Source organism: Lonchura striata, chromosome 19 (assembly GCF_050655825.1).
Source record: "Lonchura striata isolate lonStrDom1 chromosome 19, ASM5065582v1, whole genome shotgun sequence".
In the NCBI taxonomy this organism is placed as follows: Eukaryota; Metazoa; Chordata; class Aves; order Passeriformes; family Estrildidae; genus Lonchura; species Lonchura striata.
In genome coordinates this window covers 679,279-696,425 of record NC_140721.1, presented here as the reverse complement: position 1 = coordinate 696,425, position 17,147 = coordinate 679,279, and the positions used below count along the sequence as shown (strand labels likewise).

The 17,147-nt window shown below is 55.2% G+C and overlaps 1 protein-coding gene across 20 annotated transcripts in view; it reads left to right on the top strand.

The window, feature by feature from the left end:
* Positions 1-17,147, top strand: part of RAP1GAP2 (RAP1 GTPase activating protein 2) — a 54,478-nt gene that overhangs the window by 15,997 nt on the left and 21,334 nt on the right. For 16 of the 20 annotated variants that reach the window (XR_014949510.1, XR_014949511.1, XR_014949509.1 and 13 more), the window contains one exon: positions 357-392. Coding sequence is in view for 13 of the 20 variants with exons in the window: in XM_085557155.1 (XP_085413281.1) it covers positions 357-392 (36 nt within the window). In the remaining 7 variants the exon portion in view is untranslated. Of the gene's footprint in view, positions 1-356; positions 393-5,249; positions 5,466-12,729; positions 12,871-17,147 lie in introns of those variants that run through there. The other 4 variants (XM_085557158.1, XM_085557157.1, XM_085557160.1 and 1 more) reach the window with 3 other exon arrangements.

Sequence of the window (17,147 nt, the reverse complement as noted above, 5' to 3'; positions counted from 1 at the left end):
ATTATCTGTAAATACTTGGTTTGTGATAGCTGTGCTTTGGAGAGAGTTGGGACACAGGTGATGCCCTCTTTTGCTTCCCAGCACACCTCTGGAATTCCAGATTGGGAGGCAGCAATTCTGCACCAGGAAAGACCTAGGGAGATCTTTTCTTGCTTGCTGCCAGACTTCATTTTGGGTTAAATCTTGGTTGATTTTGTTGATCTTTCGGTGGCGATCATCGTGTCAGCCACAGCACTGGAACCCCCAATGGATGTGCTCAGGTTGTGTTTGGCAGCAGCCCCCAGTACCCAGCCCCCTCCCAGCTACATCTGGAGCCCCTGTGCCTGCAGTAACGCCCTCCTCTGCTCTCTCCTCAGGATCGACAAGAAAATGCTGGCCAGCCTGAAGATCAAGTGAGTACCTGGCTCTTTCTCATGTGATTTCCATGGGGTGCGTGGTGCTGGGAGCTGGCTCGGTGTGTGGAGGACGCTTTCCTGGGAGCTGGGCTCCAGCTGGTGCAGTGGAGTCCAGCCATGCCCGCCCACTCCAGGACACGTGTTCGTGCGTGTCCCACAGTCTGTTCTCCTGGAAGCCTGAAGTGAATCAGGCGCTGGGAGATGCCAGCAAACACGGTGACATGATCACTGTGAGATCAGTGGGCTGAGGTGTGCATGGGGCAACCCACAGGGCACCAGCTCTGCCTCGGGGGTAACGGGGGTGGGAATCAGTGGGTCAGGCCGGCACTGAGCTTCTGGGTGTAAATCCAGTGAAGTCTGGAGGTTTTGTATTTTGTTTTTCAATCTGGAGAAGTGGTGAGTGTCAGTGGAACAGTGAGTGCCTGTGACCCAGCTGAGAGGCTCTGGGCACTGCTCTGAAGGGGGTGGGGATGCTGCTGCTGTCCAGGAGGGTCTGTGGACTGGCAGTGTTCTTGGTGGGTCCATCTTGGATTTGCCACTTTCTGGACACTGCCTGACACTGCTGGGTGGTGTGGGCTGTGCAGCTCTGGCAAGGCAGTTGCTGGGCCAGGTCCTGTGCTGTGTTGGGGTGAGTTGTGTGAGGTCACCATCCCTGCTGGGGTATGTCCTCAGCTGATGGGGAAGAGAAGGTGGTGAAGGTCTGGGAGTGGCACCAGTGCTCTCAGCTCCCCCAGCACTCGTGGCTGTCTGGGACCTGCCTCCTGTTCCCACCAGCTTTGTCCTCCCCTCTGCTGGATTCTGGGTCCTGGATTCCTGCAGCCCCAGGTCAGGTTCCCTGTTTTGACACACATGCAGCTCCAGCGCTATCAGCTACACCCTTGTGCTGATACAGAAATGCTCTGAGCAAGCCTCCCCTGGGCTCCAGGCAATGCATAGGGTGATGGCTCATGTGGTTTCCCTCTATAATATTTTGTGCAAATTATTCATTAATGGAAAAGTATCCGGAAAGCCTGGGGGAGCTGCTGCCTGAACGAGCCGAGCCGGCAAATGCCCGTTGTAAATGGTACAGCAGCACCAGCTCATTGCTCAGGTTGTGCTGAACTAATGAGAAGTTTAAATCAATGCTTACCACTTTGGGGAGTGGAGGGAATTCTCTGCAGACTTTCCTTTTTCCATGAAGCTGAGAAAGACTGAGCTGCTTTTTGCACTCTGCTGTACACTGTGCCCTGATCTTTTCCAAAGGCTGTTGCAGCAGTTCTGCAGCAGAAACCCCCTGTCCCCTCCTGCCTCCACCGTGCCAGGCAGCTAATGCCGTGCTTGGAGTGCTGTGCCAGCACTGTGGGCACGCTGCCGTGCTCCTGCCTGGGCAGGCTGAGGCTCTGGGGCCTCGTTTCTCTATCTACCTTTCCTGCCCTGGCCAGAGGAGGGAGTTTCCTTGGAGCTTTTGATGAACATCACTGCTGTTTGCAGCTAATGCTTCCCACAACCCCGTGGTGCTTCTGGTCTGCGAGTAGGCTGCTGCATTAAGTGGTTCTGTAATTGCGCCTCAGTCAGAGCCACGTTTTGTATTTGTAAAAGCTTTTAAAATTATAAAAGCATTATAAACCCAAACTTTCGGGTTTTTAGCGCTCTCTTGTAGTTGCTGCAGCCTCTGAGTGTCCTGGTTTAACCCGTGGCACAGATGCACAAGGCATCGGGAGTTTTCTTTCCCTGTATAAGTTATTTCCAAAAATCTGAGCTTTCTGCAGGGCCTGGAGCACCTCAGGGAGCCTCGTGCTGCTGCAGACATCGGCACCGACCTGCGGAGAGCGGGGCGGGCGGCCCCAGCGCTCGGTCCTGGCGTGCCCCAGAGCCGGCTGAGAGCTGCGGGGCAAGCCCTGCCAGGCTCCATGGCCCGCAGTCAGCATAAACTCACCCACGCGGGGGGCACGGGGCCATCACAGCGGATTTCCCTCGGCCTGGCTCTCCCTTTTCTTCAGTCCGGGTTTCATTAGTTCCTATGGTAACCGTGAATGTGTCTGAGGGACTGGAGAGCACGAGCAGGCACTGTGGAGTGGGAGTGGGAGTGTTGGGAGAGGTGATGCTGGAGAGTCCTGGAGCACGGGAGAGGTGATGCTGGGGAGCCCTGGAGCACGGGACAGGTGATGCTGGAGGGCCCTGGAGCACGGGAGAGGTGATGCTGGGGAGCCCTGGAGCACGGGAGAGGTGATGCTGGAGGGCTCTGGAGCACGGAAGGGGTGATGCTGGGGAGCCCTGGAGCACAGGAGAGGTGATGCTGGAGGGCCCTGGAGCACGGGACAGGTGATGCTGGAGAGTCCTGGAGCACGGGAGAGGTGATGCTGGAGGGCCTTGGAGCACGGGAGAGGTGATGCTGGAGAGTCCTGGAGCACGGAAGGGGTGATGCTGGGGAGCCCTGGAGCACAGGAGAGGTGATGCTGGAGAGCCCTGGAGCAGGGCAGGGCTCAGCTGACCCCGCTGGTGACAGGCAGAGGTGCCAGGGCTGCAGGCGGGCAAGGAAGGTGTTGTACAGGGCTCGAGCACTCCCGGCAGCCTCTGGAGCACCCGGGAGCTCTGGAGTTTGGGTCTAGCTCTGCCCCAGGGAGCTGTGTCGTGCAGAGGAACCTGAGGGCATCGGTGCCCAGCCAGAGCTGCTGTGCCCTGTGCCACCACTCGGGTTTGTGTCCTGGCCATGGGCTAGCCCTGGCTCTGGAGCACTGTCCTGTGGCAGGAGGAAGCAAGCTGAGCCTCTGGCTGCTATGGGGAGCCAGGGGTTGCTCTGGGAGCTGAGGTATGCTCCTGCCCAAAGGCAGTCTCTGGGGAATGAAGAGCCTGGGAGAGGACCTGGGGATACTCTGCTGACTGTTTTTAGGGATGCACGTCCCCAAGGGTGGAAGCAGGCACTGGTGCTGCTGTGCTTGGGTGCTGGGGCTGTTGAGAGCTCCGGGGACTGGAGCTGGCCCCAGGGAGCTGTGGGATGGAGACTGAGACACTTGGGCAGCAAATGGGATTTGGCATTTGCAGACCCTGGGTTTGGTTTGGGCCAATTCTATTGCGATCCCTACTTTTCTGTTACATTTTTTGATTCCTTACCCACTTCAGAGGAAAGCACTTGTAGCTGCTGAATCCCCTCAGCTGGCAAAAGGGGAATCGTGTCCAGAAGCAGCTCCCCAGCCTTGGCTTGGTGTTGGTGTTTTCTTGTGTCACATGAAGTCTCTGTAGGGAGCTGGAAGTGTCTCCAGGTTCCCGGGGTCCCCTTGGTTCTCCTGGGGGCACAGCTCCATGCAGTCCGAGTCAAACACGGGGTGCTTGAGGTCAGGTTGTGCTGCCGGGAAGGGAAGACCTGAGCCAGATGGCAACTAAGCTGCTTCCCTGGTGGGAAGGTCACCCCAGAGAAAACGTCAGCCTGCACAGGATCTTTGCATGTCAAACAGCAGTTCTGGCCAGGTGAGCCAGCCAGGTGAGTTTGCTTGCCTCTCATAGCAGCCCAGCAAGCGCAGGAGTCCCCAAGAAAGCAGGCAGAGACCCTCGAGCCCCCTTGGCCTTGTAAAGTCCTTGTACTGGGGATGCTGGAGGTGGAAAAGTGGGATGGGGACTTGTGGGGCCCTTTGTCCTCCTCTGTGGAACAAACTGGTAGGGTGATGTCCCATGGGCGTTCACCAGCCCTTTACCTGCTGACAGCTCCTCAGCCTTTGTGCTCTGGTTATTTGCTCATTGGTATTGATGGGGTACACTGAGAAACCACAGAGTGTTAAACAAAAAATTCAGTAAAAGCCCCCCCTTCAGGCAGAGTCAGCTCTTCTTCTTGCTTTATAAAGCAAAAATAGCACCAAAAGAATCATGTCTCTGTGGAATGGAGGAGCCATGTACAGCAATTACTGGGACTCAGTGTGTGTGCAGTCAGAACTCACATGAAAGAGCATGTGATGCTCCTCTGCTGATGGGAGCAGGAGGATGAAGGTGGGAAGAGATGAAAGACTTACTCGATCTTTGTGAAAAGAGCTGTGTCCAGGCTTGAGGCTCTTTAATATTTGATGGGCTGGAGCTGAGTTAATGGGAAGATGTGGGAATGATTTAGTATCTTAGAGTTGGCTGCACTGACTATTGCACTGATCTTGGATGTTTGTGCTTGGGTCCTGTGAGGACAAGGTCTGCCAAGCAGATTGCATCTAAGTAAATTCCTTTGACTTATTAGCACTTCATAAATGGATAATTGCATGTAAATGTATGTTTTGCAATTATATTTAGCCGGAGAAGCACATGCAAAGGGAATGCTGTCAAAACGACTGCAGCCAGCTGCAGCACACAGGGGGCTTCCTATCTCCGTGTCTTTGGAACTGCTCCTCTCCATTGCTGACGGGCTTGGAGCCAGCCCAGTGTAAACCCCAACAATGACCCCCACCAGGAACATGCCCTGGATGTCTCTCCCAGTTCTGGAGCCTGGCATTGACCCCCTCCTGCCAGTGTGCCTGGTGAAGGACTGAGCCTGCAGGGCCAGGGTGCAAGGAGTGCTCTGGACCTGCAGAAAACTTTAAACTCAGTTAAAACCAGTGCTGAGCTGGAGGGGAGCAGGGCTGTGGCAGCTCCGAGAGCTGTGGCTGGGCATGGTGTGCCAGGCAAAATGAGGCTGTGTGTTGGCAGGTCTTTTGCTGGGTTCCTGCTGGGATGAAGCCCCTTGCAGTGCCAGGGAACTGCGGGTGTGTGCCCAGGGTTGGTGACAGGGTCTCTGCTGCTGCCGCAGACGGTGGCTGCCACCAGCCCTGCTTGAGTTGCCTGCCAGGATGGTGGCAGGGCCGCAGTCTGTCCTTCCTCGTCAGCCCAAGGTCTGGTGGGAGATTTACAAAATCCATCCAGTCCCAACGTCTCCCTGCTATCTCTGGCAGGCAGGCAGGAGCGCTTCCCTCTTCGTGGAAGGGCAGTTATCGGCCTGGCTGCCTGCCCACACCCAACGCTGCACCCACATAGCATCCTCCCAGCACATCTCACAGCCTGCCTGGGACAGAGGAAGCTTTCACAGGAGGAGGAAGGCACTGTCAGCTCTGAGGACTTGGAGTGTTTCAGCCATTTAATCTGGTAAGCCTTACCTATATAAAATTTCAGGCCGGGGGAATGGATACTGGCAGAGCTCCATCAATGCTCCCCCTTGGTATTTGACTCTGCTTTCCTCTTAGTGGGCTGCTGCAGATATTTGGGTTTATGTGAGGGTTTGTTCCTGCAGAAAGCCCAGCCACGGAGCAGAAGAGGTGGGCTGGGATGTGGCGGTGCAAGCGCCGCTCCCGGTGACGTTGGAGGCGGCGCAGCGGCGTGCGCGGCACTGCCGCCCCGTCCATATGCTAAAATGTTGTTGTTGCTGTCAGACAGCCTTCCCGTATTTAAAGCTAGATTATCCACAATTACATCTGCCCAGAGGACTGAGCAGCCCCACATGGGTCTATTTTTAGCTCTGTCTCAGAACTAATAAACTGTGCTGGTTTTTCCTCCTGCCATATTTATAGCCTGTCAGGCTGGGAGCTGTTTGCAGCCGGAGGGTGGTTGCTCGGGGAGCAGCCACCTTCTGAGAGCAAATATTGTCGTGATGGGTGGAGGGAGCCGTGATGGCTGCGGTGATTGAGGCACCATCTGCCTGTGGGTTCACTGCCTGGCTGCAGGAGTCACAGAGGTCACCCAGGCAGGCTTTGCAGGGGCTCTTCCTCACTCGGGGTGGCTGCTGCCTCCCCTTGGCCCTGGCCATGTGCCCACTCATTGCCAGGGCAGGTGTGATTTGGTGACCGTGAGCAGCCCCACGTCTGCCAGGTCAAGGAGCCCAGAGCAGGGTAGGCAGTGCCGGCGTGGCAGTGCAGGCGTTCTGCCAAAGCCTGTGGTTTGTTCCTGATGATAATTTTGTTAATTACTGTACCGCTCCCGCCGGCTGTCGCTCTTGCTGCCAGTTGGCAGGGCCCGGCCTCCTGCCGCCGAGCCCCGCGTCCGGCAGGGATGGGCGGCCGCTGGCCCCCAGGGCATTCCCATGCCAGGCTCCTGCACTGGAAATGGCCCTTTCCATCTCTGCTTTTATTTCCAGTGGGGCTTGTGATGCTCTCAGTGACCCATACCATATCCAAGGAACTCGCATCTTCCAAAGCCTGTTGTGATAACATGGCTCAGCTCGGGCTCCCACCCAGAAGCAACGTGTAGTAGAGGCTTGGCAGGTACTTGAATAGGTCAGAGCTATATTCTGAGTCTCTGTGAAGTCTCAAAGGTCAGTCCTTCCAGGCACTGTCCTGTCTCGTTCCTCTTAAATGCTACTGGTGTCACACCAGGGACTGTGACAGCTCCTTTCTCCTACAGCAATGTAGTGTTAATCATTTCCGGTCTGGAATGCAGAGTACACTTTCTAAAGCCCTGACAAGCTGATCTGGATCCTTGTTCTGGATCATTGATGAGGTTGCACAGTGTGAGGTGATTTGAAGAGGAAGGTGGTGAGTCTGCAGCTAAAAACTGCTTCATTCTCCATCTTTTCTTATTTGGAGCAAGAGGCAAGGAAGAATCTGTAGAGCAGCAGAAGCCCCTGGATGTGATTGACTTCAGAATGTTCCCTGTAGTATGGATGTGTCAGAAATAATACCTGTGTTTTAGCTCCGCAAATTATATGTCTTTTAATGCTTTCACATCAAACAAGGTGTGTGAGGGAGGCGGGTAATTGAGATGGTGTCATCTCCAAAGAGTCGCTGGAGCCCAGCTGCTGCTGCTCCTGCTGCCACCCCCTGTGGCCCTGGGACCTGTCCCGTGACCGCCTCGCTGCCCACCACCTCCTCCCACATCCCTTGCAGCACCCTCGGAGGGGCATTACTCCATTGAGGGTTAAATTCGGGTCTGATCTGAGCTTCCTGGCAGGATTCCAGTGGAGATTGATTGGCATGATGGCTTCAGAGACGCTCTTTGCTCTGTACGTGGAGCAGAGGGAGGACCAGGGGCTGAGCAGGGTGCTGGTGCTGCTGGAAGCTTTGGGTGAGTGGCACATGTTTGTGGCCGTGCCTCCCAAATCTGGCTTTATTAGTGATGTTGATGATGAATGGTGACATTTAGCTCACTGATTTGCTAGTAAAATTCAGAGGATCTGCTCTTGCTGTAAAGACTAATTTCCTCTGCTGATTTGATCTAATTTAATTGGATGCTGAAATCTTGGAGCTCGTCTCTTCAGGAGGCCTGTGCTCACAGGGAGAAATACCCCAAATTATCAGGAATACAATTTCCATGTAATTGTGCTGCTGTCATGGCCATGACTACCTCATTCTGTGTCAGCTGTGCTGTGGCTGATGCTGCCCTCAGTTGCCGCCACACAGCCAGGCTGCAGTGCAGGAAGAGCCCAAGGGTGACTCACTTAGGCTCTCTCAACTGCAGAATAGTGTTTGGCTCATAGCCAATGGCACACAATGGATGGGAGAGGTGTACAAGAGACTCCTTGTACCCATAGCTTGCTTTGTTCCTTGATAAATGAGTCTTGGAAAACCACTCATGCATTCATGTGTTGATGGCATGGTCAGTGTTCCAGGCTTCTGTCACTGATGCTCTTGGGTCACTGCTCTTCGGTGGCTTTCTTAAGGTTCTTGGCCTGGCTATGGCTCAGGTTTTGCCCCCTCTGGAGCTGGTCTGGTTGTCACACATGATGCTTGGTGTCACCTGCCCACGCTGCAGCCAGGAGCCCTTTCACTGGGATGCTCTGGAGACTGTGTGCCCTCGAGCAGGGGCAGCCTGGGGTGCACAGGGAGGGGTTGCTCCCAGCACCTTCCTTAGCTGTGCTCCTCAGCATCCCCTCTGCCCAGGGGACAGTGACAAGACCCACTTGACCTCAGCTGCTTTCTGCAGTGAGAGTTCTTTTATTTTTGTTCTTTCGTTGTGGCTTTGACCACTCTTTCTGCCTGTTGCTTGGGAGGGCTGGGAATTAAGCTGGGGAGATGGACACTCCTGGGCCCTCTTGGCCAGAGGCCAGGCAGAAGGTCAATGCTGGGCTGCACTCCTCCCAGGGAAGGGCTCTGGACAGGGCCAGCCCATCCCTGGGTGCTTCTCCTTGAGCAGGTAAATTCTCCTTTCTGGCACTCTGGCTCTGCTCCTGTGTCCAGGAGCCGCAGAGCCGGGCGCAGGGCGCTGCCAGGGCTGGAGCACTGCTGTGCCAGGGGGTTTGCCAACGTCTGGGGGGGGAGCTGGGGCCGCCCCTCCCTCGGCACACGCCGATCCGATCTCTCAGGAGTGACGTGGTGTCAGGGTGGCTGGTGGCGTGTCACACCCGTCTCACACCATTTCTGGGGAGATAAGCTCACTGTGCTCTGTCTCTCATTGCCTGCATGGAAGAGCTGGCTCCGTGCTTTCCTGGGATTTCCTTCATGTCTTTCTAACTGAAGCTATAAAATAAATTTCTAATCAGATTACTTGGGGCTGGATGTAATGTAATCTAAAGCTCTATTTCTTGTGATACTTCTGTAAAAGTGGATGCCCTCTTATCCTCCTCCTGCAGCACCGATTGAAACACCATAATCGCTTTCTCCCTCGTTCGCAAGCTCCCAAATCCGTTTCTGCCGTGCCAGGGAAATCGGGATGTGACTGCTCCTTTGCAGGGAAACAGTTACTATTTTTGGGTTTTGGGCCGTGCTGCATTGTCTCCTTTTGTTCCTCTCTGGCTCCCAGTCCTTGGTGCAGGCACAGCAGCCCCATCCCAGCTCTCCCACCTGGGCAGGGCAGGTGCCGGTGCTCTGGTGGGAGGCAGTGCCCAGAGGGGCTTGGGGCCAGTGCCTGGGGCAGAGGTGAGGGGTCCCAAGGTGGTGGGGGAGGGCCCTGGGCAGATCTCTGGGCTCCCCGGCAGCTCAGGCACGGTGCCTCCAGCCCGGCTGTGGCAAATGCCTGGCATAGCTCGGGTATTTCTGGCACTGTCCCTCATGAGCGAGGGAACCAGAAATATCTCCTGCCCAGGGAGGCACAGAGGGTGACAGGGACATATCCTGCACTGCCTGATGAGGCTCTGGCCAGAGAAGCCCTGAGTCACCAGGGCTCAGCTGTGGCTGCAGCTCAGGTGTGAGCATGGGGCTGGGTCCTCTGCAGGTGGAAAGGCCCCTGCAGGTGGCTGAGGCAGATTGATGGGCTGCCCACCTCTAGGGGGTTTCATCTCACAGTAGCATCTATACAAAAGCCAAAGTTATTACATTAATATTAATAGTGTCATTTATTCATGGTAGATTCCATACTCCTAAGGGATAAAGGCTCAATCTTGTCCTAGTCTGGTGTTTTCAGACCCTTCTTTGTCAGTAGAGTGTCCAGACGCTGTCAGGTGATGTGTTAATCACGGTGTGTAATTGTCCTGACCTGTTGTGTGCTTCCTCCAGCCCCTCAGGCTTCCTAGCTCATTGCCAAACTGCTTTGTCTGGAGCAAACACGTCAGGCCATTTTTCAAGGGATATCTATTTCTTCATAAACAAGGGCAACTGCTACCCTGGAGGTGATTTAGTCACTGACAGCTCTGGAGAGCTTCTGGAGGTGCTGGCCCTGGTGCTGGTGCTGGTTCTATTGCAACCATTCAGGAAGGTGGTGGATGCTTTGATGGCATCGCTGTGGGAACAGGAGCTGGGTGGAGCTGGAGGGGGTGAGGCATGAGGAAGACAGGCAGGGCAGGAGCTTTCAGATGCAGCAGCCGTGCCACCCTGTGTGCCTTGCCTGGTACCCCTGTCATCCTGCCCCGGTCCGTCCTGGGGCAGCTTCTGGATGGCAGAACCCAAGAAATACAGGGCAGGTTCTGCAGGGCCTGGCACAGCCAGAGGTGACATGGTGTGGGGCAGGAGGTCCTGGTTCCTTTTGCCTGTGTGAGCATCCAGCCCCCAGCCCCTCGCCATCTATTGTCGTGCCCTCAGCCCATAAATTACAAATCAGCTGCAGTGAGTCCAGATGCAATTGCTTCCATTGTGGGCTGGGCCATGTTTGGGTGGAGAGGGAACCTGAGTTTCTGCTCAAAGTATTTGTCTATTTCCAAATAGGAGTGAGTTGAACATCTTTAAAAATCAATACAAAGCCACTCCAGCATAAACCAAGAGGAGATTAATACTTACCTTGTCTGGAAAAGGGGAGGGGAGATGTGGAAAATGTCTCCAGAGAGGGAGACTCAATGAAATTCGAATCTACCTGTTTAGTGTGAGAGCTAAAAGATTTAAAATTATCCCCCTCCCCCTCCACTAATTGAAAATGAGTTCAATAATTGGTGTAATTTGGCACAGAAATAGGATCTAATTTTTTTTTCTGTGCCTGAGAAATTTGTCAGGCTGATAGCTTCAGCTTGAAGGAAAGCAGACAGGTATTTTCTGCAGCAAGAGATCTATTGATCCATCAAAAACTTTATTGAAAGGCTTGGCAGTGCAGGTAGCACCCAGGTTTAGCAAAATTCATTCCTTGTACCCACTTATGTTCTGTCACCATCACTCAGAGTTTGGCATCATCTGATGTTGTTCTGAGGAGACAGAAATGAATTTTGGAATTTCTGGAGAATGAGCTGGACTTTTTCCTGTGGGGAAGTGGGTACCTTAACAGTTGTCTGCTGGAATTGCTGCTGCCTACCGCAGTCTCCCCAGGGACCTCAAGATCTGGTGAAACACAAAAATACTGATCTTGGGTTTCAGTTTGAGTCTTGGCTCTCTGGAGTGCTCCATGTGCATGGTGTCGGTCGGGATGGGTGCTGTGGTGACACTGAAATGCTGTCTGGTTCACCTGAGGTGAATTAATGTGGTGTGTTGACAAAAATAACATCACGGCTGACTTACCTGACTTACAGTACAATACAGAGAGATTATGGCAATGATAGGGGTTTTGTTGTTGCATTTAAAGAATCATTCTGATTAGAGATTCTGCTGAAACATTTAGATAGAGAAGGTCGGAACTGAGGTTATGTTGATCTCCTTAAGGGTGGTAGACAAGAGGGTGACAGGCAGGGGAGGTGGGTGAAGCAGGTGCATGACAGGCAGGATGAGGCAGCAGGAGCGGCTGTTCCCTGCCAGATGTGGTCTGTGGCCTCTGCAAGCTGTTTCTCCTGAGCAAACACATTTATTACAGGCTTTGCCAGGGGAGCCCCATGCATTGTTAATGATTGACTGCCCCAGCTGGGGGTTTCCAGGCAGCTCCTGTTCTCTGCTGGGCTCTTGCTCTGTGGGTGGGGAGCAGGGGGCCTTTCTTGCCGTCTTTCCCCGGGAGTTGCTCAGGTCCTTCTTGAATGGGTGGTGGATTTGCTTGCCTGCAGCCTGTGTGTACCCCCAACAGATTCCTGTTTGTGGCAGGATCCCCAAAAAACCCTGACCTGGCTGTGACACTTGGAACAGCTGCCCCAGGGACCCTGCACCTGCGTGCCACTGCCAGAGAGGTTCTGCCCTCACTGCTCTAAGGCCAGAATGGTTAAACCCACCCAGGGCAGTGGGTTTAATCCTCCAGATGCAGGAGGATTGTTTTGACTGTTCCCAATGGCTGCAGGGATACAGAGAACCAGCAGGCTTTGGGCAGGTGCCCGTGTCCTGTCTGTGCTGGGTGGATGTTCTCATGAATGATCCCACACCTGCTGGCAGCAAGGATGGTGCTTTCATCCCTTAGACTAGGAAGTATCTCAAAGTGCTGTAGCTTGTCCTGTGTCTAATTCCTGTGAAAATTGAACTGGCAGAGGAGAGAGGTGAGATAAGGGGGGCAGAGGGACCTGGGTGTTTTATCACCATGGCAACAAGGACTTCCAGGGAAAGGTGCTGAAGTGAGAAGTAGATAATTTACAGTTTACTTAATAAAAAAAGGAATTCATTTCTGGAGGGAGCTGTGTGTCAGCTCCTGCTGTGAGGGACCGGCTCGAGGCCCCGCGCTGTCCCGCTGCTGCAGCCGGGCTCAGGGGGAGGGATGCTCGGCCCTGGCGGAGGGATGGCAGGGCCAGGCTGGGACCCGCCGGGAGGTCCTGCGGGGTTCGCTGCGGTGAGGAGCCCGTCTGTGGGGCGGGAGCGAGTCCTCCCGCTGTGGGGTTGAAGGGGTTGTGCTGGCACTTCGCCCCCCAAGGAGCCCGGGCTGCGGCTGCCGGGAAAGCCTCCGTACCGGGGTGCCCCGGGGGCTGTGCCGCGGACAGTCCGGTCCCCGGCCCGTGACGGGGCTCAGAGCCCCGCCCGCAGAGCCGGCCCGAGGGTGTCCGGGGGTCTGCGGACACGCCCAGGGTCCCCGGCCAGGGCCCGGGGCAGAGCTGCCGCCGTCCGCAGCCGCTCCGCGGGGCTCCGTTACCGGCCCCGCGCTCGTTACCGGCGGCGCGGGGCGCGCGCGGGGCGGCGCGGGGCGGGGGCGGTCGCGGCCGTGGACGCGCCGCCGCCCCCGCCGGTGCCGGCGCTCGGTCGGCGGCGGCAGCGGCGATGTCCCGGGCGGGCGGCAGGACGCGGTCCCGGCGCGCGGGGGTGCGGGCGGCCGTGGTGCTGATCGGGCTCCTGCACCGCTCCCGGCAGAGCAGCGAGAGAAGGTGACGCCGCGGGGAGCCGGGGAGCGCTCGGTACCGTCGGCCGGGCAGAGCCGGGGGGACGCGGGGGGAGCGGCGGACGGAATTGCTGGCGGGGGGTGCCGGCGGCGGTACCGGGAGCTGGAAAACAGCCCCGGGATAACGGTGACCCGCTCGCGGCGTGCGCCGTGCGCCGGAGCGCTGCCGAGGATCGGACAGCCGGCACCGGTAAGCCTGACCCGCTCGCGGTGTGCGCGGGCAGCGGTGCCGGGAGCCGGGCACCGCAATAGCCGTGAGCGCCGTGTCGGTGCGAGTGCGTGCAGGGGCCGCACGGCCGGGCCGGGAGAGCCCCGGCACCCGCTGCTGCTGCGCGCCCGGGAGGAGCAGCGCGGTCCCCGGGGCCCCCCGGGCGCCCGTGCAGATCTGCCGTAACTCGGCTCCGCAGCTCCGTCTGCGGCGGGAGCAGCTGACAAACGGTTTCATCTTTCATTGCCGAAGCCATGGGCTGTACTTCGCGTTCAACTTTGCGCCGTAGGAAGTGGCCTGTTTGCAGTGCTCTGCGAGCTGGCATCTGCTCCGCGGGCGCCGCTCCCCCCGCTCCGCACGGGAGTTGCTGTTGGCCTCGGAGCCTGACCCCGCGCTGATCTGTGCGGGCTGCCCCGGCCTGGGAGTTTTCTCCTCCGGGACTCTGCTGCTCCGGCAACTTCGGTGTTAAAAATAGTCAGAAATATGCACCCGAACCTCATAGTGTGTGTACCTCTGTTTGAGGGGGGAAGCAGCATGCTACAGGCTGAGGGTTTTTTGTTTCTTGCTTTTTCTTGGTTCAATTTATGATTTTGCACCAATCTAAAATGAATGAAGAAACGATTATTTGGAATAGTTACCTTAAAATATTCTACCACTCCCTAATCTATAAGCATGAAAAAGCAGAGTGAGGTAACTGAGGATGAAGGTTTTTGTCTGCCATCAGTTGTGGATTGCAGGGCTCATACCCCATTTTTCAGTGCTGCTGGCATCGGGACTTTGCCTTGGACAGCTGGTGCCATGGAGAGCAGGATGTCAGTGATGCACTAAAGACTGAACATTGGCATTCCTGGGGAGCTCCTGTGTCACTTGCTGGTTTGAGATATTTTGTCTCCCTTGCTGGGGTATTAGGTAGATCATCAAAGCAGAGCAGTTGTGAAAAAACCAACCTGCAGGTCCTGAATGAGCCGCAGTAATGGCTGCTCACCTGAGCTGAGCCTTGGCTGGGCCCCCTGAACCACACTCCCGGCTGGAATGAAGGATGTGGAGACTGCGCTGGGGCTCCCTGCTGGGCTTCACTGTCCTGCCCCTGCTGTGGCTCCTTGGGTTTTGTCCTGTTTAGCCCAGGCCCGTTCTAGCCATGGCTCTGCCCTTGGGCCATAGGCTCCGGGTATCAGCCAGCAAGTGTTGGAGGGACTGGCTGGCTGGGGGTGACCTGAAGTCTCTCTCCTCCTGCTTTCACGTGTGTGGGGGCTGTCCAAGTGCAGAGTGACACTTGGGGAGCCAAATGATCCTCGGGATGTTGTACACATTGAAACTCATTGGCCAACCCTGCATTTGCTTCAAGGGAAGGGAGTGCTTTACTAGTCACACCACAGAAGACTTTGCCGAAGAGTTGCCTTTCCCTCAGGTACCAAGTCTTTGTGAATGAGCTCAACATGACACTGGGGTGCTTAGAAAAAACCTGGCTCTGAACTTGCACTGGGATCTGCCCCGTGATGTCTGAGCCTGCTTTTCCTTTTTAATTTTTTCCACAGCATCATGTTGTGCACAAAACGTCTCAGTGCGCCTCTTGCTGCAGGGTTTACTGAGTACAGCAAGAGTCACACAGATTTCTCAAGGGGAGAACAAGACCCTGAGGAGGTTTTTTCCTGTCTGCCGGAGCCTCCATGGGAGTGATTGCAGGAATTCAAGAAATGCTTTACGGTGGTTGTTCCATCTTATGCAAGCTGCCAGGGCCATCAAAGTGACATAATCTGCAGGAAAAGGAAAGGACTGCTAGCGGCATCGTTAAAAGGGACTCTGTTACTCCACCTGCTCCTATTTGCTTTTTTTCCTCCTACATTCAGTCTTTGTTCTGCATTTGCAAGTGAATTTTGCTTTCCATGAGCCATATGCAAGCCTGGCAGGATCAGTGGCAGCTGCAGAGTCTGTGGTGGCCCATGTCCCTTCCTTGTTAGCAACCCAGCAAAGTGCAGCGCAGCACACCAGGCTCCCCTGGCAGAGCTGGGTGATTCTTACCTGCCCCTTCACCTGCAGTATTCTCACCTGTGCCTCCCCCTGCACACCTGAGCTGGAGGGGAGTGGGGAGGTCTGGGGGGGGGGGGGTGGCTGCTGCTTTTCCTTGCTCCTGTTTTGCTCTGAAAGCCTGGGATTTGGAACTGTATTTATATCTAAATGAATTTTCCCACCTGTCCCACATGCAAGTGAGGTGATGCTCTGGTGGCTGTCCTCTCGCAGGGGAGAGCTGGTGGGTGGGTGGCCTGGTGTGGGCTGCTTCTCCTCTCACAGCCTCCCCTTGCCCTTTGGCATCAGTGCCGTGGTGTTTGGAGGCGCAGGTTTCTGGGAGCTGTTCTCTGCAATTTGCAAATTATTGAATCAGCTCAGAAACGGCTGCCCGAGGCTCCTGGCTCGGGTTTGGCAGGAATAGGATCAGACGAGCCTTCTGGTCTGAAAATGTCTGCAAGTGCCTTGGCTGATTTACCCAGATCTTCAGGAAATTGCCACGTTCTCTGTTCCTGCAAGGAAGAGTAGGCAGCACATTTTGTAAAAGATAAAAACTTCTTTTTACCATTGCTTGCATATCTAGCCTCGCTGTCCTGGCCTGGCCCAGTGGGAAACCCTTGGCCAGTTGGAAAGATTCCAGTGTCTGTAGAGGTGCAGGCAAAGCAGGAGTCAGCTTCATGGGATGAAGCTTCATGGGCAGCACAGGCAGCAGAGTGACCCCCGTGGCCAGCACAGGCAGCTGGGATCCTGCCTGCCCAAGTGCAGGACGCTCTGAACTGTTCAACAATGTTTATTTGCTGTTTGGAGGGCAATTAAAGCCAGCCCCAGTGGCAGTTAAATGTCACCTTTCTCTGGGCAGGGCTGCGGTCCCGCTCCGAGGACACTGCGTGTGTGCAGGTGCAGGCTGGCAGTTTGCAAATACGTAATTTATTGCAAGAAATGTAGATGAGAAAATGCTGCACTTTTTTTTTTGCTGACTCTCAGGCTTCGATGTGAGGAGGCAATAGTGCTGAACAGGGCTAAGCTGAGCTGGGACATAACAAGGTAAATTAGTTCCTATGGAGGATGTTCCATGGCAGGGGCTCTGCCCAAGGGTCTGGCAGCTCTGCAGGACTGAGTGCTTGGGCTGCACCCCGGGTCTGGGGGGGATTCTGGAGCCCCACAACTGTCTGACATCAGTGGGAGCCTGCAGCAGTGCATGTCCTCTGCTGATGCCCTCCGTGGGATGAGTGATGATGCAGCGAGATCTTGCCTGCCTGGCATCCTGGGATTGGGTGGAGAGCTGCTCAAAGTCAGGGCAAGGTTTTTCATTCAGGCACTCACTGCAGATTTCCAGGTGTAAACTCACAGCAAGGTGCCCTTGTCTGTGTTGCAAAAAACCCACAGTTTTAGTTGAGTTTTTTTTTGTTTTGTTTTGTTTTGTTTTGTTTTGTTTTTTTGTGAGCAGCTGGCAAGAGTCCCTGGCCATGCTGCTCTGCATGGTGCTTGTGTCCTGGGAGCCAGGGGTCAGTCCCAGTTGTGTGGGGGATGGAGAGGGAGGAAAAGCAGTCTGTGCCCCACTGCCTGCTGTGGACAGGGCTGAGCCTGGGTAGGGAGAGGATGGAAAGTGATACGGAAGCACAGTCCCCTCTGAAAACTTAGGAGACTGGGCATGGAATATTAAACAAACAAAATGGAAGCAGCTGGCAAGGTGATGCCCATCAAGGATAAAAAATGATGAGTCCAAAAACAGAGGCTGTTAATTTACAGGAGAGTCATTGCTGACCTTCTCAAGGATGAGGCATCTGATAGGCAGAACTTGTTGCTGCAGGAGTTTTGTGCCTCCTGAGGCCAAGTTTGGTCTGTGGAATTAAGCACAGGCATACAGGTAACTTGGGGTGCTCTCATCTCATTTGCACATCTTGACAGAGGTAGACCCAGCACATGTGGAACATTTTACCATGTCAGGTAATATGTTGGCATCTCCCCTCCCTACCTGTGATTTATCTAAATGTACTGTGTTGATTTAGAGCCTGTCTGGGAACTAGATCAAATGGACAAAATGAGGTGGG